Source organism: Phlebotomus argentipes, unplaced genomic scaffold (assembly GCF_947086385.1).
Source record: "Phlebotomus argentipes unplaced genomic scaffold, Phlebotomus argentipes genome assembly contig_6, whole genome shotgun sequence".
Taxonomy (NCBI): Eukaryota; Metazoa; Arthropoda; class Insecta; order Diptera; family Psychodidae; genus Phlebotomus; species Phlebotomus argentipes.
This window is the reverse complement of record NW_026776145.1, coordinates 864,703-889,692: the sequence shown is the minus strand read 5'-3', so window position 1 is coordinate 889,692 and position 24,990 is coordinate 864,703. Positions and strand designations below refer to the sequence as shown.

The 24,990-nt window shown below is 38.1% G+C and overlaps 1 protein-coding gene across 1 annotated transcript; it reads left to right on the top strand.

Annotated features, from left to right (window-relative positions):
* Positions 1-1,668: 1,668 nt before the first annotated feature.
* On the top strand, positions 1,669-23,384 carry LOC132259009 (uncharacterized). The gene is made up of 6 exons (XM_059756545.1): positions 1,669-1,681; positions 11,345-11,647; positions 17,898-18,000; positions 20,790-20,812; positions 21,438-21,766; positions 22,002-23,384. The coding sequence occupies exons 2-6, from the start codon at positions 11,353-11,355 to the stop codon at positions 22,254-22,256; spliced, it is 1,005 nt and encodes a 334-aa protein (XP_059612528.1). The 5' UTR covers positions 1,669-1,681; positions 11,345-11,352; the 3' UTR covers positions 22,257-23,384.
* The last annotated feature ends 1,606 nt before the right edge of the window (positions 23,385-24,990 follow it).

Here is a 24,990-nt window from a genome sequence, read left to right as displayed (position 1 = left end):
AAAATTGTCTACCAACTCTGGCAGGGGGTAATGAATTTGAGAATATTAACAGATATTAATATACTTAATGGAGAAAAAATCCAGATTAACTGTGAGAATAAAAAACGTGTAGGTTTAAATATTCACTCACAAATTCGTGGTGCGTCTTTTGAGACTTAAAATCTGTGAAATTCCTTTATATATTGGCATTAAGACGAAATAGTTGCTCAGCGTTTGTTCAGGAAAAGTTTATTACCAACTATTTTACATTTAAAGAGATTTGAGAATGAAAAGGAATAAGATTTGTGGATTGAAGTAGTCTTTCAATTTTGACTTCGTCATATTTGACAACTTTATAATATAGATTCACAAAAACAATGCATTTTAATTCCAGAGGAAAAAGAAGAAGCTGGGAATATCAATTTTCCTACCTCAAAGCAGGTCTTCTGGTGAATAATGAACATGGATATATATTTCGAGCTTGTTTTATTGCTCAATTTCTATTTTAATTTTTCTAATAAATATACATTTTATCAATTACAGCATATAGAGATAAATCTAAGTATTTATAGGTGGCATAAACTTGTCAGTCCAAAGGAGATTGAAAGTGATAGGGCCCAGTTTCACGTGAGATAGTGTCAAGCAGAAGGGTTAAATCGACCACCCCTGGTGAGATGATGAGGGGTTGAGTGTTGAGAGTGAATCTCGCGCGCCTCTCTATAAATGATAAAGAAGATTAAAGCAGAAATCTCAAGCTGGAAAGATATAATATCTCTCTGGTTTCGTCCTCGTCTCTCTCTCGCGCGCGGTCTCTCTTGCCCCGAATAACCCGCAATGCAATTCCAACTATATAGAAAGTTGATTGTATTGGCTTCCCGCTTTGGCTTCTCTTGGCAGGAAATATATTCATGTCACTCCACAATCTATTCACCAGCCGCGACCATTATAATTGTATGGATTCCCTACGCTTGCGTATGCTTCAATCACCGACAACTATATCTGTGGTGTTCTTTTTACCACCACGCAATTGAGGCAGATACGATGCAGGAACGATCGTTGGTACCATTTACATCGGTCCCGAGAACCGGCTGGAAACTTTGCCATGAGTATAATCACGCTCTCTGTCTTTTCCCTCCACCACATTTATATGGTTGCCACCACTGAGCACTCCTGAAGACCTCCAGCTCACCAGCAATCTTCAGTTCACCTTAACTGCTCGCTGGCTTTGCCTCGCCGCTCCGTCATTTTCTCCACACGGCGCTGAAATTGTTCGTTGCTCGTTCTTCACTCTCTTCGCGCTGGTGCTAGCGTTTGGTCGTGGAGACGGGACTCCAGAGAAACATTACTAATTCCATTATCAAACAACTCAGTGGAATATCTCAAGAGGCACCTCTTTTCCGAGAGCGCCTCTCCTTTTTCGACATTTCTCTGTGTTTCTTGACTGTTTTCGAGGGTTAATTAAGTGATTTTTTCGTCTTTTGGTGCCTCGTGAGTGGACCTGGGAAGAGAGACGAGCCGTCGAAGAAATTGCTTTATTATGGTGTTTTGATGTTTGAATCCACAAGTGTTGCTCCTCTCAAGCAGAGTGTTTATGGTGGCATCGACAGCATACAAATCCTGCGGGATTAGCACCTAGTAATTGGGATTAGGACATTCTGACCGTGTGAACAGTGTCTCATCTCTCGCAACCTATGCCAATTCGGTGAGTGTCCAGCGCTGCAATTTATTTAAGACCGTATGCATCCTATATAACGCGATTCTTGGGCGAGAGAATGTTCAGTTTCTTCTGCCTGCTTTTTTCCCTGGAATGGGGCTGAGAATAAGAAAAAGTCCACACACACAGTGAGGCAGAAACTACATGGGTGGTGGATTCAGGTTTAATTCACATTGCCTCAGCGCTATATTGCCATTGGTGCAAAATAAATGAGAAGAGACTGATCTTACTCTTTGGGCTCTTTCGCTCCATAGTTGTGTAGTCGCATTAATTGTGTCTTCTGTTTTGCCTGGGATGCCTTTGCGGTAGATTATGTGGTTGGGCTGATGTCTACATAAAATTTACATACATGTCAACACCACCATCGAAATAAGAACCTGAACCCAGATGAGGGGAGTGACAAGGCGAGGTGCCGACGAGGGGGGCAAGCGCGAAGGCACACCAAAAAAAGGAGAAAGAAAATCTAATTGAAACATCATAGTTTCGCTCCGAGCGAGACCAAATCTCACGTGAAACTGAATTTGCTGACTTGAGGTATTTCGTCTCATTTAGCCAAGCGTGAAAAAGCCGCAAGGAATTTCACTTCACAAGAATAAGAAGTGCCCCAAGAGACCGAGAAAACCTTCTCTCTAAAATTCTCGTGTGGCGGAAGAAATCAATTTCACATTTAGTACTCTCTTGATAATATTATTAGTAGCGATGACATGGTGTCGAACATTTTACATGCCACGGCATGATGTGCACTCTCGTCTTTCCTCCGAAAACAATGAGGCTTCGTGTATCATTTTCATGTAACCCGCGGATGCAACATAATTTGAAAATGTTTTTTCAATTCTACACCAACAATCGAGAATGGCGAAGCAACATGTTTCACCTGTTTTCTGCTCGTTTTTTTCCTCCCTACGGTGTGTGTACTTCGCTATGGACATCGCAAACCCGCAACACATAATCCCATCCATTGTATTCACTGCAATTTTGGCGGTATTGAGAAGCTTCCAGAGACCACGGCAATTTTATGCGGTTGACCATTTTTTGGATATACAAACACGCCGTTTGAATATCAGACGAGACGCTTCATGGAATATTCACAGGGGCGAGTAGATGACTATTCGCTCTTCGAATATATTTGCATCGTATGATATAGTACATTTACGACGGAATAATTGCTACTGAGGATACTCCGGAATTTTTCCGACAATGTACCTTCGAAGTTGAAGTAAAGCATGATTTTCTGCTAAAGTAACCAAAAAATCCTATAGTGATACCACAGGAAATTTTCTCATTTCTTTCAAAATGTACTTACCAGCCTCTACACTTCAAAGGAGAATTGTTTTGTGGATGTTTCCGTTGGTCAAAAATGTACTCGCGATATTGCCGTGGAACACACTTTGTCACTCAATTCCCATCCAATTAATCATGTTGCTTTTGGGGTTAGAAAGAGGTGGAATTTGGCGTTCAATTTAGTGAATGCCGAATATATCAGCCTTTGATCATGCCCAACGCGAGTAACATGAGTAATTACAATAGAGGTCTGTGTCACAAATTAATGGACAAAAATGTAATTGCTCATAACAGGTGTGTAACGCTTCACTGAAGGCGTGATAAGAAAGGTAAATTGGATTTTTTTCTTACCCAGAATATTATGTCTTCTTTTCCACACTGGGCCTGTGTGTATAGAACAAGAGAGGCCCACAAGAGTATAGATTACAGTGTGGGCTGAGTTCTCTTTTTTTTCCATCCACCCATATCACACACGCCATTGTGTACGTGCGGCGTATACAGTGTGCTCGCGCTATATCATGCGCCTTTCAAATATTCATCCCCACACCTCGATGCATCGTGTAAACAACATTGTGATAAAGGGAGAAAATTATGAAAAAGAAAGGAACGTCTGCCCCATTCTACATAGGGACTTTTTTGTTCCACAACACCTCCTTCAGCGACGCTTCTTGAAACACCCCCTTTACATCGTTTTTCGCTCCACACATGCACATATTATTTTCGCACTTTTTCTGGCGCTACAAGCATCCATTGTTTGTCATCAAGGTATCTCACGCCTTGCCAGACAAAGCTCCGGAGGAAGTCTCTACTTGTGTGCGTGTAATTGCAGCGGGAGGGATTACAATGCATATGGTACACGGGTGCCGTTAAGTTGATGAAAAATCAGTACGTCATCATTATTTTTTAGTGCAGCCTGTCGCAGCTTCTCGCCTATTTTCTTCACCTCCCCTCCTCTTGTGTGCCAACTTCTATTAGAGACCCAACATGAAGTTCTTCAGCACAAAGTGATCTTGAGTCTCAGCACGGTTCAAATTAATTTCATTATTCGTGCATCAGAAGCCTCAATCTCTCACCTATTGAGGGATTTTTCACCCATGGTGCCCTCTCCGTCGTAAATCTCACACAATCCACGGTGTTTACCGGAGTCTTGTCGATCATACATCATTTTTCTGGGAAACGATAGATCCCAGTGTTTACAGGTTTCGGGTTACACTCACTGAATTGTTTGCCAAACTACTTCACGGGTTTTTCAAACATTCGCAAGTGTTTTAGTTTATTCACTGTAAAAGACAAATCTTTGTCATACATTCAGATGAACTGTTGTTCGAAATTGTCTTTTCAACATTTGTCTTTTCAATTGAAATGTTATGACTAATGAGTCAAATGTGAAAAACAAATCATTTTGTGAATACATTATCATTCTGTCATAGTCCAAATGAAATTTGAACGAATAGAATAACATGCCACACAAGAAATAGAAAATTGAGCCTCTTCAAGCAAAAATTATGTTTTCGAGACATGTTACTTAGAACAGGGTTTGATAAACTAGAGACTTTGAAGAGTTCCCAAGTTTAAAAGCCATTAATATCGTCTCTTAAATATGAACTTAGAATCCAAGGAAGGGAGGGTAAAATTGAGCGTGACAGACAGTTTGCTGCTTTCCACAGCATAATAAGCCTTCTCCAAACTCCTCAAACTCGTGCAAATTCAGTGCAAGTCTGATGGAAGTCACCTTCCTGGGATAGTGCAAATGTACGTATAGAAACGGAAGGAGCGATATGTGCTATGTGGATCATTACCCTTTTGGAGGCACGTTCAAAATGCAGAACTCATAGTTAGTCCTCTAGCAAGAGAGTGACTCATTACGGGGGATGTTGGAATATGTATGCAATTAAAATTACAATTAATTGTACAGTTGGCACTTTAACTCACATGCATGATGGCATCTTTGGCGACTCTCATGTGCGATTCTGTTCATGGCAAAAATTGTTCACCACTGTGTGTTAGTGTGTGCATATCAGAATCATCAATTAGTAATATTGCCATAAATATTATGAGGCTGCGCTACTGTGCCTATATACAAATTTTGTACATTTCTGCCCTTTTAGTGGGATTGAGCGTTAGTGCAAATACAACTACGAGCGGTATAAAAGGCATGTATTTACGAATCCACTCAAAATAAATTACATACAATTGTTTTGAATGTCTACTTGGGGCACACACATGCACATTATGTAAAATGCCCTTTTTCATTGCATTTAAAACTGGCTCGTGAGGTTAAAATTCTACCTTAGAGCTGCCCAAACGGAGAGTGAGTCCCTCTTATAAAGCCATCATATGCCCTCACTCTTCTCCCTTCTGTAGCAATTTGGCTTGTGGAGAAGGAGAATAAAGTTATTAGTTTGTGTTCTCCTGCATTGCATGGAAAATCTATGTCCAGACGACGGAGCGATAAGAACTCTCTCTTTTTTCTCGGGCTATACGGTATAATTTAACCAATTAAGAAATCTTTTCATCGGATTTCATGATGATGTTTTTTACCCTACACACAAAACCACTCCATGCTGGAAAACAATAACTTTTAACTTGACGACAAGCTCAATAATTATATTTTAATATACTTTTGATTATTCGGACGTTTATATTTACATTAAATGTGCATAAAAATAACGGTCAATAATCAAAACATTATGTACACAAGTTGTTGTGAATTTTACTACTTGTCCAGCTCTATTCTAATTGTCGGACAGAAAGAGTTATATGCGACCGACCGCTCACTGTGGATGAGAGAAGTGTTCGCTAGAAAGGCAAGAAAAAAACGCTATAAAAGAATACCATTCCCGCGAGCATTGACTCAAGTAGAGGCCCAAATGTGGTCAATATTGCTAAATTATGTGTAAGTTGGAGATGTAGAGCGTGCTCGGCTTAAGATTAACCACAGCATTATCCAATTAAATTGCTAATGAATTATTATTTTCACGACAAGCTGAAATACGGTCAGGTACAGACCACTGACTCCTTTACGAGTGGAACGTGAATCATATTTATGCATGTTGCATGAACAGTATGTCGCACTGATCGCGTCTTTCGAGTGTAGGTATCACTGTCCGCGGCGACTAATCTCTCCAGATACAAGGAAAGTGAAGTAGGATTAACTTAATACGCACTGACGATGCCTTCCATTCATGCGGAGGTATTTTTATGCCTCCTTCTCACCCGACAAACATACACACAGTGCTGAATGTGTCATATTTTGTAGTTTTCCCCCACATAATCTGTGATAATAGGAGTGATGGATTTTGCTTTATGCCCATCAGGGAACTTAATTGTTATTTATTCGTGGGTCTTTAACGAAATTTACAGTGTCGTAAACATATTATATTGTTAATTCGCTCTTTACTATAAATCCTCATACATATGATTTAGAATCTCGTTGTCTGGCGGCCGACATAATACATGCTAATCCCCGTGCTATTTGTATTACGTGCAATGGCACAAGCCGCAGCTAAAGAGTTTATTAATTGGTGTATTAATCGGGTTATTTTGCAATATTTCTTCGAGATTAATTTTCCATTTAGTCTATTGACGGTGGAATTCTCAGCTCACACGGCTTTTCGGCTGAGATCCTCATCGCGGATTTCATCTAAAGTCTCCGCAACTTCTGAGACGACAAATGATTTTACTTTAAGCTCCCGAAAGCGTTTTTGCAGACTAATAGATGATTAATTGTTGATCAAATACCACAGGAAAGAAGAATAAGCAATTGATAACGTATATACTTTTGCCAGATAAAAAGGTCAATTGCCCCTGAATCACCCTGTTTATGAACTTCTAATAGTCATCGTGCAATTACCTGGGAAAAAAACTCAAGTTCCTCTTTCCATTAACCATGTGGCGGTGATACTTTTCTCCACTTTTCTCGTAATTTGACTCAATTGTGTTTTAAGGGAGTCGCATAGTGGGCAAAAAAGCCATATTCCTAATGTGTGCGCAATTTACTAGAGAAATAATATATGAAAATATGTTTTCTGTTTCAGGTGGCAAATACTTTTTAATGAATAATAAATTGGGGATTTAGTCGGATACTGGCTGGAAGTTCAGGTGAGTGAAAAAGAGGCAAATGATGTTCTAAAAACTCCTTTCCTATATACTCACGTGAGCATGAAGCATTCTTACACACATGTTGTGTGAATGGTCGAAAAGAAGGGAACTCAAGAGAGAAAATTGGTACTCGGATAATTATAGGATTTTGATATATCTTTATTTCTCTCAGACGTCCTGTCATTCCTCCACGAAAAACGTCCAAAACACTCTCGAGAGACCGTGAAGAGAGGTATTTTGGTGAAGGGGCCAGCAGCTCGCATTTGTGAGGTCTGTCATATTGGTATGGAAAAGAGATAACAGCGAGAGAAACTGGGATGATCAGTAATATTGCACCCACGCACCGTTGTTATTGCCGCCTCCTTTCCATTATTTTACCACACATGGATATTGGAAATAAATGCTCTTTGCGAGACTCGATTAAGGGGAAGACTGAAAAAATAAGAAATCAATGATTAATTATGCATTGTTCCATCGATCGGAGAATTCGATACAATGAACGCTTTACGAGATAACGTGATTCCTCGATTCAAATGTACAACCATGGCATGGATTTCTAAAAACTCCACAAGAGTGTGGTCCTGCGAATGCTTTTCAATTCAACACTTTCGAAGAGGATGATGATGACCTTTCCGGGCGTATAATTCGCTTGAGGATTCAATTTTCGTGCCCCTTTCATTCAATTAATACAAAATTCTTTCTCAATCACGTAATAATTCGTATTCTTCCATGTTATAACATTGTTGTGCCACACAGTTGCGTGCAGAATCGTCCGGTGTGAAGATTACGTCAATTTTTACCTGTATCACATTGAAAATAGTGGAGTGAGTTTTGCATGTCACTGTACTTTCAACTGATACGACACTGCCACGTCTTGTTCTCTTCACTCTTCTCACATGGTTAAAATTCTTTGTGAAGATGGTAAAGATGAAGAAAATTGCGGACCTCTGACAACTATGCACAGTGTGTCTGACTGGGTATGTCTTCTAATAATGAAGCCCGCAATGAGATTTCAACTTGTCAGCATTTTTATGCACAGTGGCTCTTGATCATAAGTACAATCATTAATCATATGTGGCATTAAATGGAAGTGATTGGTAATATGAACTGGTCATTTGAAGTGTTCGTCCATTTGTAGAGATTATCAATAAGTGCATATATCTTTTTTCCACGATATCTGACTGCGCAGTCTTTTATTGAAGTTGAATAATTGCATTTAACAAAGAGTGTAATATTTTATTTTTCAACTTCGATTTATGTCTACATGACTGCATTTTTAATTATTCTTCTCACTCACTTGTTTTCATGCTCTGAGCTACTGAAAGTCGACCTGCCTCTTGCACAGAGTCCTCATGAGACCTGCATATTAATTCCATTTGTCTTCATAGCTGGAGATCGATGTGTAAAATACTGATGGAGTTTCCTAAAAGTGTGGCAATTACGGAGACTCATCTACCGATCGCAGTAATGTTAATAATTTTACTCTTCTACTTCAAAGGCAATTATTACAAAGTTTCCACTGCAAAACTCTTATTATTCCAGCTGAGTACAGATTTCATTATCAATTGTAATGAGATCGGAGAGTAGTGGGAAATTATCACATAGAATGCAATTGTGTACAAATTGTTCTACATTGTAATGATTGCAGCCTATGGACATTGCTGAGATTGAATATCGAATTTTTAATAAGCCAACCTAAACCACTCATTAATATTTAAGAAGTACTCTCACCATATACGAGGTGTGAGGAAAATGTTATTTTAATCACCTCACCTTCTCCCAACGTAATCACTCACATTGAGTTCTGTTTTTCATGCACACCCTCCGTTTTATTTAGTCTGATGAGGAATTGATATTCCGAATGCTTCCTCATATCTTTGGTGTATATTAAAACACAGGTCGAGGAAGTTAATGGAGAAGCACATAAAAACCTTGGCACATAAACATAGATTCCAGCCTTCAATACTGTGCTGATGATGATGATAGTATTCACTGGGAGTAAATCCCTAAAAATGAATAGTTTGGTATAGATGAAAAATGTTGTTTTTCCTCTCTCACATATTTGTTTTAGTAAAATAGAAGACATAGAATCGGTCATTTGGCGTACCCAAGAGAGAATGTTATGCGAAGGGAAATGAATGGTGCCACATTATGTACATTTTGAATAGTATTATTGCGGAGCTTTCGATGTTTATCTGATGGTAATCTAGGGATGAATTTCTGTGAAAAGCTCGTGTGGGTTGAAACACTTGTAGCTCCAGAGTAAAATATGTAAGACTTTTTCCTCCTCCCTTCCTTCACCTGGAATTATAACCAATCCAACACTCATATAGAGGCTGGTGTGCATGAAAACATTGATGAAATGGCACAATGCGGAGATTAATTCTAAGTCAGATAATGAATTGTTTGTCAGTGTATCTCTCTGGTTAATTTATTGGGCGGTTTTGTGAGGAGAGATGGGGCACTGAACCCACACGATATGAGGCGTTCCATCGCACATTGACTTGAAACACCTTTTCAAGAGTTGTGCCATTAAATGCAGGGTCGACTTAATGAGTTCTGTCGATCACATCTACCTGATTATTCAATTTATTAAAATTGATCACTGGCTCCCTGAATTGATCAGGTTCAACTGAATAAGAACACTTTTGCATACATTCACTGTATTCAATTATACATGTATAAATCCAGATAAATTGATGATGAAGATACTGGTGAGTGACCATAAAAACAGATATATTCTTAAAATACATCACTTCTTATAGGTTTATTTACCCGCTGAAAGAGGTAGACTAAAGGCGCTGAAACGTTGATCACAAAGATAAATTGTAACTCTTCGAGGAAACAATCGGCATTACCGTCTGGCATCTGATTTGTATTATGCTGATGAATCACTTATTTATATACATGTGCCCAAGCGTCTCTCAAGTCACCCAAAAAGGGGGGGTAAGAAAAACGAGATGCAGACCCCTGTCTATAAAATCTGTTTGAGGAATTTAACAAGTCATAAAGGATATTATACGGGTTTCCAGCTAGATATTTGATATGTATTGCTTATTTCTATATCCAACTATACTTTTGATGAAAATTATTGTAAGGATCACTTCAATCGGTTATAGGGCAAATAACCAAAATCAGCGGAGTCAACATTTACCATATCAATTATTATTATTATTATTATTATATTTGGCTCTGCATGTAAATTTATAACATTATGATTTCAACGAGGCTTTCTCAAGAATCCCATCCACAGCAAGTCAACAGGGATATTTACCGTATTTCATACATATATATATATATATATATATATACAGTCATACACAGAGTCTTCTCTCCTTGCACAAAAATGAATACATTTTGAGAACCGGTTAATCAATATATTCATTTTAATTCATCGTCGATGGCAAATATGAACAGGCAAAGTGGATGTGAACAAAATCAAATCCTTACATGACATTATGATATATTTCCAACTAAAGGCTGATTAATCAATTTATTCAAATTGCGATATTCATCAGTTCTTGCAACTGCATACCTTCGTCGGCGTTGAAAGATGTTCAGCGACACAGAGTGAAAAGAATAGTTCATCATGATCAATTCAAAGCTGATATTTATTCACATCAGTCAAAGTGACGATTTTACCTTTTTCACCTGGCCATTGATTTTGCCTGCATTTTGTGCTGGGAATGCATTTCACCCTCTCGACGCGCGGCAGGAATGCGTCTTGGCGATTAATTGAAAATTTCATTTGCGTGTATACATGAATAACTTCCTCTTGTACATGAAAATTTCTTACACCATAGATTAATATCTTAATCAGAATTAAATTAAGTAGATATTTACTCACGTGTCAGGCCTTGAGGGCTCTCCAATTGACTCACAAGAAAACGTTTCAAGAGATCAAATCGAATTTACATACGTGTGTAATATGTCTTCATTCGCATTGAAAGGGATTCTTTTGAGGCTGGCACAGCATTCTCAAGGGGTGAACAACTATGCGGATGAAGAGCACACTCCAGAGGATTTTAGAGCGATAATAATCAGAATTTTAATTTGCAATCCTTCTGCTCGGTCGAATGAACTGAAATGCTTCTTGCCTCATCACTTGTGCGCCCCTCTTATGCTAAGAAGAGATTTCCTCTTCACTCAGTTCAGCGTGAGGAACAATTTGTTCCATTCTCCAGTCACATCTATTGTCATGTGAGACAGTATTTACCATCTCCTCCAACGGATAATTCACCTAAGCGACAAATCTGCTTTTCTTTGCAGAAATCATCATGTTTTCTGGAATTTCGAGTACACCGAGTCATGAAACCTTCCGCGGCGACGACACCATTAATCTCACCACCGACATAGACTTCTGGTCCAACGTTATAGAGGAGAACCTGCTGAACTCGCCACTGACCTTCGACGCGAGTGAGGGTGGTCTGTGGAATGGCAAATTCGTCCCACCGCCACCTAGGCCACCCTTCCTAGAGGAGACTGTGTCCTCCGACGGCCTGACCACATGTGATTTATGCAGTTGGGCACGGCGAGAACGAAATGCATTTTCATTGGATGGACCAATAAATGGTGAGCAATATTTCAGCAATATTTTCCCTGTCCGCCGAGATAATGGTGTCCACAGTTTAGCTATTTATCGGCCAATGGTTTTCCACTTGGGAGAGGAATCTTGCAATTACATGTCATGAAATTTTAATAGTGTGTATGAGTCACATTTCCCAACTCAATAGCGCATTGAATAGTGAATAATTTGTCTAATAGCAGCACATAAAGAGGCAATAATAAGTCAAAGGTAAATGCTCAAACTTGTGAGAAATATTAACACTATTCATTGAGCTTCTCTTCACAATAACATCTCGTGAAGTATTGAGATAATGGCACATAGAGCGTGGTAGGAACTAGAGGAAGTCAGTTCTTAATTACTGCAATACATAAAGTCACATTATGAAGGTTATGGAGGCTCGCTTGAAGCGAAGATGCACAGAAAAGGAGTGAAACATATTTACCAAAGTCATCTATAAATCTATTGAGTTTTGAATTATTATGCACAATTTTTAGTACAAGCGAGAGAAGATTTCAGAGAGAGAGAGAAATCTTCCATGCCTCACAGACAGTGACAGTTGGAATGGATGAGCGATTCTAATTTATAATTGACAATTAACAGGTGAAATAGATGTGCACTTGAACTATAAATTAGTGGAATAAAGCTCGTTAATACACATTTTACCGCCCAAATGACTCTCACATGGGTGCCCTCCTGTCTCTCTTAACGACGCTTTTTATTATTTCATAAATTCCACAGAATTTCGTGGTAAAGATAGAAGACCAAACTCCGTGGCATTTCACATGAAGGTATAGCGTGAAGAAAAATAAACTCTATGCCGAGTGTTTCGAATTTTCATGATATTTGAGATACCCGAAGAAACATCAGTGAATAAGACAAGTGCTGTCGGCATCGACAAAAGAATATTAAATTAACATAAAAATAATAGCAACAGCACTGCCTATCAAACAACACTCTGCATACACGCATAAAGTATGTGATCGGTATGTAAATGAAGTGTCGAAAAGATCGATTTTTGGCCCATGAGTTTCATCGAATTGCTTCATATCTCAATTCTGAGAGGAGACAGAGAGAGAGCATATCTCATTCCAGGATGAAGGATCACACTGCACGATGACGGGCTAATCTTATTTAAATTTACAATTTGATGAAGTTATTCACTGCAGAGTGAGACCGATTTGACTTCTTAATAGCGTGAAAAGTCCACTGAGATGATAAAATATAATTAAACTGGATTCAGAAAGTATGTTAATTGCATCTAGAATGAGGAATATTTTCATACTACACCTCTAACAATTATTAGCATGTATTAAAACTTAAGTCTTGGCTGCGGTAAAAAAAAAGAACATGTTTTGACTCTTCACCAAACCTCTGGAGGAATGACAAGCATGGTGAAAAACGAGCTTGGGCTTTCACCTAATTTAAAGTTGACACTGGGAGAAGAATGGCCACTGATAGACTTATCAACGCGAAGAACAACAAATTAATTTAGTATAATGGGCAAATGATTTCTTTCCCAAGCAAATCATTTATCTTCCTCTCCTTACTTGCCTTAATTCCCAGATTACTTCATAAAGAAGTCATTATCGGAATCTTGAACAGAAAATATATTCAAATTGCTTTACAGTAAATTTTATTTCTTCCTCTCAACCACTGAATAATCAGCTGAATAAATTGTCTTCCATGGGTAATGACTTAAAGAGTCTCTCGCCCAAGACTTTTCACTCAATATTTGCAGTTGTATTTTTTCAATTTTCCATTTCATACCTTCGTCTTAATCACAGTTGAAGACCGTAAAAACCTTCTACAGTAAATTCTCCATTTCAAATGTTCTCGTAGTTTTTGGGTCTTCTATGGCCAATTAATCATTTTCAGCGAAAGGCAGAGTGATGTCCTGAAGAGTTTTTAATGTGAAATATAAGCAAGCTATAATATATTTTCTTCAATCGCACAAAGAAAATTTATGCCGAGACATAAAGAACAGCCGTAGAATCCTGACATTCAAGGAACAATAAAGTGTATCATGAAATCTCTGACTTTTCAAAAATACTATCTATAAATAATTTTAACGACGCGTTGCTTCCCAAAAGAATGCACTTGGTTGGAAGTGTGTCAGGTGAAAATGATTATCTGCCTCTGTCGCTCTTCTTGCTGCCAGAATAGCAAATCTTGTACATAGACAAAGTCTACAAGACGAAAAAGAAACTAGCCCAGTGAAGTGTGTGTGTGTGTGAGTATGAGTGAGTAAAATGGGGGATTAGAATTAAATTGTAAAAGTATCATGACCACTAAACACCTTCGAAATGTGATTGACGCGAGGCTCGAGTAAAAAGAACGTCGATCACGCCAGTGCTAATGATTTCTTTTAACAGAATAATTCTCAAATGTAGATGGATCAATTAGTAAAAATTAGTCGTCGATGAAATGTCTCACAGTATCGGCATATATTATGAGTAATCCTCAACGGCTTGTATCCATCACACGATGAGCTTAGCCTTTTTTCCAAGTGCAAAAGAAAATATGAAACTTGGAGGCACCTGAGGGTTAATCTATTGGCTCGAGAAGTGAAATGAATAAATCAGAAAAGTGACACGGCAGTATTTGCATTAAAATTGTCGCAGAAGCCCGGCATCTGTATAATTAAGACAACACTTGTGACAACTTTATCGACTACCAATAAACTTATTATTATTTTCAATTCCACGGAAATATAATTTCTCTCGCACGATATCTTGTCTCTATCTTTGCAATCGCACATGAATTGCTAAATTATGAAAACACATCTTCGCAGACACCTATTTGCCTTACACCATGTTATTTTACATTCTTCTTTATGACCGTTCAATTGATTTGATGGGAAATTTATTACACTTACTCAAATTCATATCTTTAATTATCATATGAAAGCATTATTCCTCCTGAGTTATAATGTACAGTCGACTATTGAATTGGTGTTTAGGCCAATATGACATAAATTGGAAACTTGTTCAAACTATTTCTTATTTTATTATTTTTTATCTCTCCTTCGTATTATATAACATTCCTTGACTATGTGGATTTTGCGCCCACCGAGCATCGATTGCCCGCTGTGAAACTCATTTAGTACGCTGTGTCTTTTTGGTTATCACCATAAATTAAAAGTTTGTGGATCATAGCATTAATTTTTCACAAATATCACAGGTTTTTCATTCAAGTCATATGCATAATAAGCTATTTACGATGCTGTGACACCACGGAGATGGCGGAGAATTCCCGATATAAACCTTCAGAAGCAAATGGTTGCTGTGATTCTAGAGATTCTTCTGTTAATAGTGCGAAAAAGATTTTGCCGAATCTTGATTCCACACTTTAAGATAATAATTCTTAATTTATCCAGAATCTATCTGCATTATGTTGAGTTAGTATCGCTCGCTCAGTTGACCAAAGTCTCAGTTTGCCAATTTACCGAATTAGTCAATGTGATGGTATCGCCAAATGAGGTAGATCGCAATATCATTGCATTCCCGTGAAGGAATCTCTGGAAGAATGGTTAAATGTATAGATAGCAAGCGAAATATATAAAAAGATGAAGAGAAAACGATGAAAAGAGAGAGAAGGTAATAAAAAAGACAAGTACAAATTATTTATGAAGCTCAATAGTGACTGAATCCGAAACACCATATATACAAGAGAGGCAAGAATGAATGCCGGAGTGTTGATTGGGAAGAAGAAGTCACACGATTGTTTTCGATAATGCTGCTTATTTCTTTTGTGTGACCTGCGTGCAAAAAGAGGCCCCTGAAGATCGGACCCGGCGGAGAGAACTAATGTCCTATTGTTATAATGGAAATTCAGCTTGTAGACATTTTTTCGGTCTCTTGGTGATTCCTTCATTTTTCACCAAATGAACAATTTACCATTTGGCTTGAAAGAATTTAAAGTGGCACTATTCAGAAGTCATGCAGATATTTGGAGATAATTTGTGTGAACAAAGCGTTAATTGTATCTACCGAGAGATGGTTAGGCGGGGTGAAGGAACAGCATCGCAAAGGCAGCAGAAAAAGAAAAAGAAACCAGAGATATAGGAGATATCATGACGATGTTTATTTATACGGTCTGAATTTATCTCTTACAGTCTTCCTCAATGTCTCTGCTGACACCCAAATTGGTGAGGTGATTTCAGAAAAGGGGAGCCTCCACTTTGCGATTACGCACAAAACAATACATAAATAATATCGCGAGATAATCCGCAGAAAGAAGAGAGTAATTTGATCTTCAACTGGAGATTGTTAACAAATTCACGAGAAATATAGCCACTTTTATCAATTCGCGCACTTTGGAATGTAACCGATGTCTCTCCCATTGCACTGTTCTCCAGCCACAGAGATTTGTGACCAGCTGTGTGGTCCAAGGCCAAACCACGAGCATTTCTCAGCACAATGCACAGTGGCGAGCCCAAAAGAATTGCGGTCGCTACACTCAGAAGAATGCGCAAATTTAATTTGGCCGTTGAAATTATTGAGTGATGCATTTTTAAGCTCTTTTTAAGCTGGAATTCCTGCGAAATAGCACTTAATTTAAAGTGAAATGAAAGAAACCAATACATAATTTCCTTCCGAAATATCCGAAAAAATTGTTTTCCTTTAATTTTTATTCTGTTCATACATAGTACATCTCAAAATGTCATTGAGTGACTCCTTGACTTAGAACTACATTCGCCTGAGTATACGTCTCCGCCAGTTGTATACAAATTTCCCAATGTGTAGAGGCGAATTAATAGCCAGCAGGTCACTCGGAGATGCCAATTTTAGGTGTACCACTTGCAACTTCTTGTCACATCCCATTATATTTCCCATGTTAAGGGGCACACTTCGGGAGGCATGTAATTTTTACACGTTGGACACCGGCACTAGTCCATCGTGCCACGCGATTTTTTGCTGCTGCTCGAACAATATTTAATTAAAATTCTTCCAGATAATGAGAAAGAATAGGCTGATGCCTTCCCTAACGAACGGTTGTTGGGACTTTTTAATGAACAGAATTTATGATTCTCTCTATTTCATTGAATGACAATAAAATCCCATTTTATTGCTCAACATCGTATGGTATGAATGGCAATAAAAGACGTACTAATTGTTTGAATCGGGCACTCTATAGTGATTTTTTGTAGCCACGTCGATCCATCTGCGAGTGAGGAAACATTTTAATTGAATTTTAATATTACTTTCCTTCAATTTTAATAGCTCTTATTATTTACTATACATTCTGTCACTTTGCCTCCATACTCGTGAGTTAATTGACACAAGGCAAATCCACTGGAAGGATGCAGAGAGACGAGATGGCCAAATGTAGCTGTGCTACAGAATTTTTATTGATCTTCATTTGAATTTTCAATTATTTGACATATCATTGGAGCTGGAAATGGCGCGACGAAACGCATGCAGTGTATATATTTTGCAATATTGTCCAAAAATTGCATTAACCCCGAGATCATTAAATTTTCCTTGTTAGCCCCAAGAGAGATCGTTAAGATATTTATTGCACCATTAATAAATCTCATTTGGTTCAACCCAAAAAGGCGCAATAATTGCAAATGAGTGTCCACTCAATTGGATGGAATTTACAATATTAGTCAGAAAAATTGCCTCCCAAGCAATTTTGCGATGTTATTTAAAATATTTCGGTGTAGAGTGTGCGGTGATTTGGTAAGGAAAAAAGACCGGGAATTCACGAGATATATAGTTGGAATTTTTTCACCTACCTTTTTTTCTTGAAATGCTAAAATGCCAAAAGGGAAAATGGGAATTCCAGAATACCACAAGGTAAAACTTTGTCTCCCGTCCTCCCAATCTCTGCGCAGATTTATTTTAAATTCACATTTGCACCGGTACAAAAGAGCATAAGAAGTGTATTATAAGCAGAAAAAGCCGCAGAGTGGGTATTGCAAAATCAGCATTCGTGATCATCTCATAAACCATTGAGCCAAAATCTCATTCAAAGCTCAATTGTGTATGTATCTTTTTGAAGGGGACACTCGCGAAAACATTTGCACTTTCTTGATTCCTATTTTTCCCTCCCTTTTTGCAATGCATGTAGTTCGACTGAATAATGTATGAAGGAATTTTGATGAATTTTCATCTGCCATATGCCCTTTATTTGTATTGAACTTTATCTCTCAAAACGCCGTGAGCTTGTTCCCAGGGAAAATGCTCCTCTCTTTACTTAATCGTGAAATTCCTGCATCTCGGTATTCAACAATTGTTTCTCTAATTGCAGAATCATCCGGTGATTTGGGATGGGCACTCACCTTAATAACAGTGTCACTTCTATCAGCCCTCATAGGTGCTATTGTGATGGTTATATTCTTTAGATGTAGAAGGTAAGTTACCATCTATTTTTAATTTACTAAAGTCCCCTATTTATCAGACATGTCACAATATTGTTCTCATCCAACACGCAGTGAAAATGATTAGTTTTTGCTACTACAACACATTATGCCATATTGCTCAAAGTGTAAAGTATGCATACAAAGGTCGTTAAGGCTTGAGGAGAGTTAGTTAGATTAATTTGACCCACAGCAGACATGCTAAAATTTTACTGCTCGTGATATTATGCCTTAATATTGGAAAATTATCTCCGCTGTGAAGCCGCGCATAGTCTTAATTTGTCCGTGTCTCTTGAGTTCGCAGAAGTAACTGAAAACCGTGCTGAAGAATTTATATTTGAAGACCCCAGAGGTCATTCTGTGGAAGTCTCTCCCGTGAAATTTTGAAGCACACACGGGATAAATTTCACGGGGGCATAAATGCCTCATCTTCTGCATGCATCAATTTTTTTCGCTGTCAAATAAAACAGTTCCATTCTCGTCTTATTTATTTTGCACAATATGTCTAAGTGGTTTGAATAAAGAGTGAGGCGAAGGCATGAGAAGATACAATATCCTGTAGGTAGAGAGAGAGTCAATAAAATATTGCAGAGTGAATATCCTCACGAAACAAATCACTCGCTGGATGCTGTATAAAATCGACAACAAATTGCAAGATTTCAATATTTTTTCTTCTCCTCATCCAACCATGTCGCAATTATATTTATTTACATGCGACTATAAAATATTGAGCGTTCGGTAGCCTTTGACTTGAAAGTCGCACACGTTTTGCATTGAGGAAACCCTACGACATGTCAGACACATCTCCTCTTGATTAAGAATTTAATGTGTGATAAAGAGTGTTATATACTCGGAGTGAAACAAAATACCCTCCTTTAGATTTCAATAGGAGCCTTCACTGGCTTCCTCCTCGTCGTCCGACCAAACCGGCTATAATTATTCTCATGTCTTGCATACGGTTATGGAGTGAAAATTTTCCTTTTCGTGTTTTCTGAAAAGTCCACTCTATCTCATGGGGCAATTTTTCTCTCGCTGGGTAAAATGTGTAACTGAGGAGAGGTAATTGAAAACGATCACCGGTCGGATACCATGCGAGCAAGTGGAGAGATCAATGGAACATTATCGCGAAGCTACTTAATGTTGCATGGGTTCTGGTGTATCTTCTCCTGCGAGAAATTACACAATGGAATGATGTTAGAAATGATCTTAATCGATTTGGCTTAGCGGTAATTTGTGTAACCTTTACCTGAACATTCGATACACTCACGCGCATTCCATGCACACATTTAGTATTGTTACCATAAATTAAACTTGTGGCTACAATATTCTTGTACAGTCAACACAGACGACCGTTGGGATATAATAAGGAGAGGATAGATACTTTCTGTATACATAATAAGGCGCGGCCATTTGATATTGCGATCATTCTTACGCAAGTAATGAACTCTTGTATGTGAAGGGAATACTGTATGCCTATAAATACCATTCTATATGGGTATTCAAGATTTTCGCCATTATTAGAAATATTCCCAGAGGATACACTGGCTATAATTACAGCATTCGAAAAAAAAGACAGGGGACAATCAACTCGCAGCCTCTGCAAGCCCTATTAGGACATTTTGCCTTTCACTTTGCAACAATTTACTGTCATGTGGAATCTCCATAATGGCTGCGGTTTGCGATATCAGATTCACTTGGGCCTTTTCGGGGTAGACAATCAGAGAAATATCTCAAGGAAGATTAAGTGTGAATTATGCTGTAGCGTTGTGTCAAATTATCATGTCAGCAATAAAGTAATTAAGATTCCTTTTTCGTATTGCAAGATTACAGAATTTATCACATTACGCATCTTCAAAATACTTTCTTATCTTTAGAGTTTTTTTTTTCAAAAACAAAATTCGAGCCAAAATCCTCAAGTTTGATTTCACAAAATTTACATCTCAATTTGCATGATTTGCATTCAAATTAATAAGTTTTTCAACTATTCAATATAGACATAAACATGAAATTTTTTACTGAAATCTTTCTCAAAAAATCTATTTTGTCTCCCAATGCTTATATGCAAATCCCATTACTTCCCATTTGGTAGTCTTCTCTTCATTAATATGTATTTAAATCTCCGATTCCGCATTTTGAGTAATAAAATTGGGAATGTGTATTTTAATTCCCCCGTCGATGGATCAATTTCCAGCATCGATTTTCATGAAATCCAGCAGATCTTACAGAAGATCGTCAAACAAGTGTAAATTCCCGAGTATTCCCATTAAAACTAATTACTTAATTTGTATATTTGGACGTGCGACGTCTCTCTGTGTGTCTTTTGTTACCGCCAGTGTTTCCGTACAAAGAAAGTCACCACTTTGGTGGCTGTGGGGCGAGGAAGTTCTGCAAAAGACCCGTGCCCAGTGTGAGACACACCTTGTGAATAAATATGCGAGTCACAATGAAATCAATAAATTCGGGTGCTTAAGCATAAATTGGTGGATAATTGCTGAATTTGCACACAATTTCGATTAAATTTCGGCGTGTGTAAAATTGATTGTGAATTTTACAACCCTGTCGTGAAATTTGTCCTGAGGTAAGCGTGGCTTCCTGTTGATCGAACCTAACGTTAATTGTATGCAATGCTTCATGGGTAGGCATATAAAGTTCATAAATTTATATTTGAAGATGTTATAATTGACAATATGGCAATATTTCCCCTGTATGTACACATTATATAAATAATAATCTGAAATCTTGTAATTTACTGTTTCCTCATGGTGTGTGCCTTCTCTTTGCAGACTTAAAGCTGCCAATGCCGCTGGTAAGTGTAAAATGACTAACTGGGCAAAGTAAATAGTAAAAATATTTTACAGTATTTGATGTAAGATATTTTATTATCGCACAATTTCATTGAACACTGTCATCAGTGCAATTGCGGAAAGTGCACAAATATGCTATAGAGCGCTTCACTAGGTGGTATGAGCTTTAGGTTGGCGATTACACTCAAGATAGTCTTCCCTCATATGACTAACATGTCAGTTACCGTTAAGTAATTGTAGGGAGTATAAGATACTGAGTCGAAAGAGAAAGTCTCATTTTGCATTTAAAACTTTGCCTGAATTAGCCCGTGCACAATAAACTTGGGATCCATTTCAAACTTAATTTACAATTTCGTGCTGTTGGTAATTTCATTTATTGAGGCAAAATACCATCATTCAACAGCAAAGGGGATATACAAAGAGGGAATTTTCCTTGGTATTATTAAATTGTTACCATCGTGCGCGTTCCACCTATTTCAATTTCCAATTTGATTTGTTTGGTTAGGCTATGTGTGTGCGCTCGCGAATGGCAAAAATGCCATGGTTGAGGGAAATATGAGGAGATGCATGGAGTGACTTTTTTTCCTTCGCTGCAACAATAAAGAGACACACTACACTATTTGCCAGGTGGTCGTCAATTGCAATGGTGGTGTCGTGCACCGCGACAGAATGTGGCAACCAATAGAAGTATGCTGGCCAAACACACGGCGGACAGTGTTCGTGGTTCTCACAGCAATTCAGGACTGTGGACATGGCTGAGTACAAGGCGTGTGTCGGTGGGGCCGGATCAGCTCACGCAAACACAATCATCGCCGGCCGAGAATCACTACACTCATATGAATGATGCCTACAGCCCGGTGGAGGTGGACGAAGCACTCTACGCGGAACTGGACCGCGAGTCGGTGCAATCCGGACAGCCGTCGTACCAGAACACGGCCTACAGTGGCTGTGGCGAGGTAAGAGTGATGAGTGCACGCCAAAGGGGTTTCTCAGGTTGAGCCAAAAAATGCTGGGAGAATTTTCAATTATGAATCAGAGTGATCACGGAGACACAGTCTGAATATTTTAATTTACTTGATAAACAAGAAACACTTTGTGGACATACATAGCACAATTACATGACAACCCCCTAGAAAAAAATGTGTTTGAAGTAAAACAACACTCATGAGGTCTCTTGTGTGTGCATTGCAGATATTCTTGCAGGCGGACCAAGAAGTCCCAATGGTGTCCTCAGCGCCAAGTAGCGCGTACTACTCTGACTTGTCGGTGACGGCGATGCCACCGGAACGCACGTACGAAGTAGTCGATTTAACTGTGATATCTGCACCACTTCCCAACTGGGAGCCAAGTGACAATCATGGTAATGAGGGCTTCTCACAGGGGAAACGACCATCACGCCTCGCGGCGATAAATGAGAGCTCAACGGTGCCCTCGGAGTATGTATGACTGAAAGATGATTCACCATAAGCAAAATGTGCTCCACCATGGGAAGATTTTCCTATCTTGAGTGTGGAAAACAAGTCTAGGAGCATGTATTTAAATTATGAAAATTGTGACGCCGACACCCCCTCACTGTCTAGAACTGTGCAACTGCCCGAGAAGAGTAAGATAATTATTGCAAAGTCGTATTATACGTACATATACCCAGAGAGAAAAAGTGTCTCTTGTGAAACGAGTTCGACACTCAATACTGAATTTCTATTAGTTGAGGATGAAAAGAATTTTTCCAGAGTGAAATAGGATAATAAATAAATACAAGCCATTGAAAGGGGTTAAAACAGAGTGAAGCATAAAATTTATGATGGCACACATTTTTTTTAACAAAGTAGACAAATCCAGCATTGATACAACCATTTTATGAATATATTTATTTTGTGCAATAAAACCAGTAGTTTCAATTATAGTGGTAATAATAAGACACTCTATTCGTGAAATATATAGACATGATAAAATTTTTCAGTGTTTTACATTTTCTGACAGACTTTTATATGCGTAGCACTTTTTAATTAAGAAATCATCATCCGAGTTTCTTCTGTAATTAATTCAAATCCCACCATTCAAGATCCACTCTAAAACAAACACCACAAATACATTCCGAAACATTTAGTCACAATTTGCCATCTGTGGTGTGCTAAAGCACCTGCCAAGGGGAGACTATTAAATTGTTGCTCAGAGACGCCTTTTGTAGCTCGTTTCATTCCTTTGACAAGAGAATCTTGTAAATCTTGATTAAGAGTGAAAAAACCAAATGTCTCATAAATGCAACATGTCTTCCCTTGGAAATTTTTGAATAGAATTAGTTGTAATAAAACTAATGCAGAGCCTAATGCATATTTATGACCAAATGACCACAAAAATAGTGCGCTTTCACAACATTCCCAACAAGTGGTGCAATTTTGAGTAAATTCATTCGCAAATGCACTTAGAAGCAATATTAAATAAATGTTGTGATCATAAATTACGATTTTAGCCATGCACAAAATTCACTTTGAGCAATGTTTGTAGATATGTTAAATTCGCAAAATCGTGTAATCTGTTGTATCATGTATGCCAATTGAGATGAAATAAAAGACAGCCTAGAGACTTTTATTGAGGTAAAAGTGAAATACCAAAAATACTGCATCGATAAATTCATGTGGACTGACGAGAGGACCTAATTTGGTACAATATCGCCCAGGTGTATGCAAAAGGCGATGCTTTTGAGTGGGAAACAGCCGTAAAAATTCCTTGAATATGTAAAGTGATTTGGGAATGAATTGCGTACGGTCGGAGTTCTGACGATCTTTCTCTCTTTAGTGGATTAACTCCGTCTTTTATGCTCCAATTTAAAATTCATTTCTCTTTTTCGGCACATCAGAGGCGAGAGACGTTTTTATTGAAATCAAGTTCATATCTTGTGATTCGTTAAACGCTCCTCGTCATATTTTGTTCCCTCGCCACGCCAGATTTATACATATTTATTGAAAACACAACAGAGCGCTAAATGTTATATCGTGGAAATTAATCTAACGATATTCCCGTAGTCATGAGAATATGTCGTATTTTTTCGCGATTAAGACATTAAAGTCTAGTATAACACCGTCGGTGTCTTGTTAAATATTCATGAGGATGAATAATTTTGGGTATTGATGCTCGTGGTGGAAAAGAGTGGAAATTGTTTCTCAATAGATATCGCACAAGTGGAGGTCGCACGAGATTGTGTGAATGCGAAAGAAAACAGCAGTAATAATCCATTTGCTTTCTTAATTGTGTTGATAAGTCACTAGGAATTCTATTTCAGATTAAATACATATTTTTTCGCGCCTTCACATGTTTCACTGGTGACTATAAGTAAGATGAGAAAATTTATAAACAATAGAAACTGATATTGAGTTTCTCGGTATCTCGTGTGCTCCTTTCGTCAGTCCGCCTCTCCTATTAATATCTCCTCTGCTCTTGTTAAAATTCACCAATTTATTGCTTGTTTTTCTCACGAGAAAATCATATGAGAGAAGTCTAAATGAAGGTATGTAAATTACGTGGTGAAATGAGCTGTAATTTTTCGATTTTTATTGCATGTTATCAAAAAATTCCGAATTTCCAATAAATTCTTTCAGCCACCGCACATTTCAGTCGCTGTGCGCAGACCAAATGGACGCACGAGGAAGCCTAGAGACATATTAACTATTTACTTTACTGCAATGACTACAGTCATTTCATCGCTAAATTGCACTGAGATTTCTCGCAATATCTTCAGTGGATTCTGTTTTAGCTACTACATTGCTGTTGTCATTGTCATTCACCGGGAATTTATGGGCTCGAGGAATTCTCAGCTGAATCCCGAGTAAGAAGCCCTTTGGCGGGAAGATTCTGGGTCAGAGCAAGTCACTTCGCAGAGTGCTTATGCGTGACTTGAGCCGAACGCTGTACATTTTTCATGTTCTTCAAATTTCTATTCGCAATTTTAACAATTTTTAGATTTAATGACAGTACAAAATTTATTATTCACATAATTATATAATATTTTATGTACAATAAAATCAACGATTAAATGTGTTATTTTAGCCAAATTGTTCATTTTAATATCAAACAATCAATCCATACCAGCCAGTTACAGTTTCGAGTGAGTTGCAATAAATTGTCTGCGTTGCAGAAGTCGAGATCAGAGGCCTTAGAGTAAAAATGAAGAGTCACTGTATGA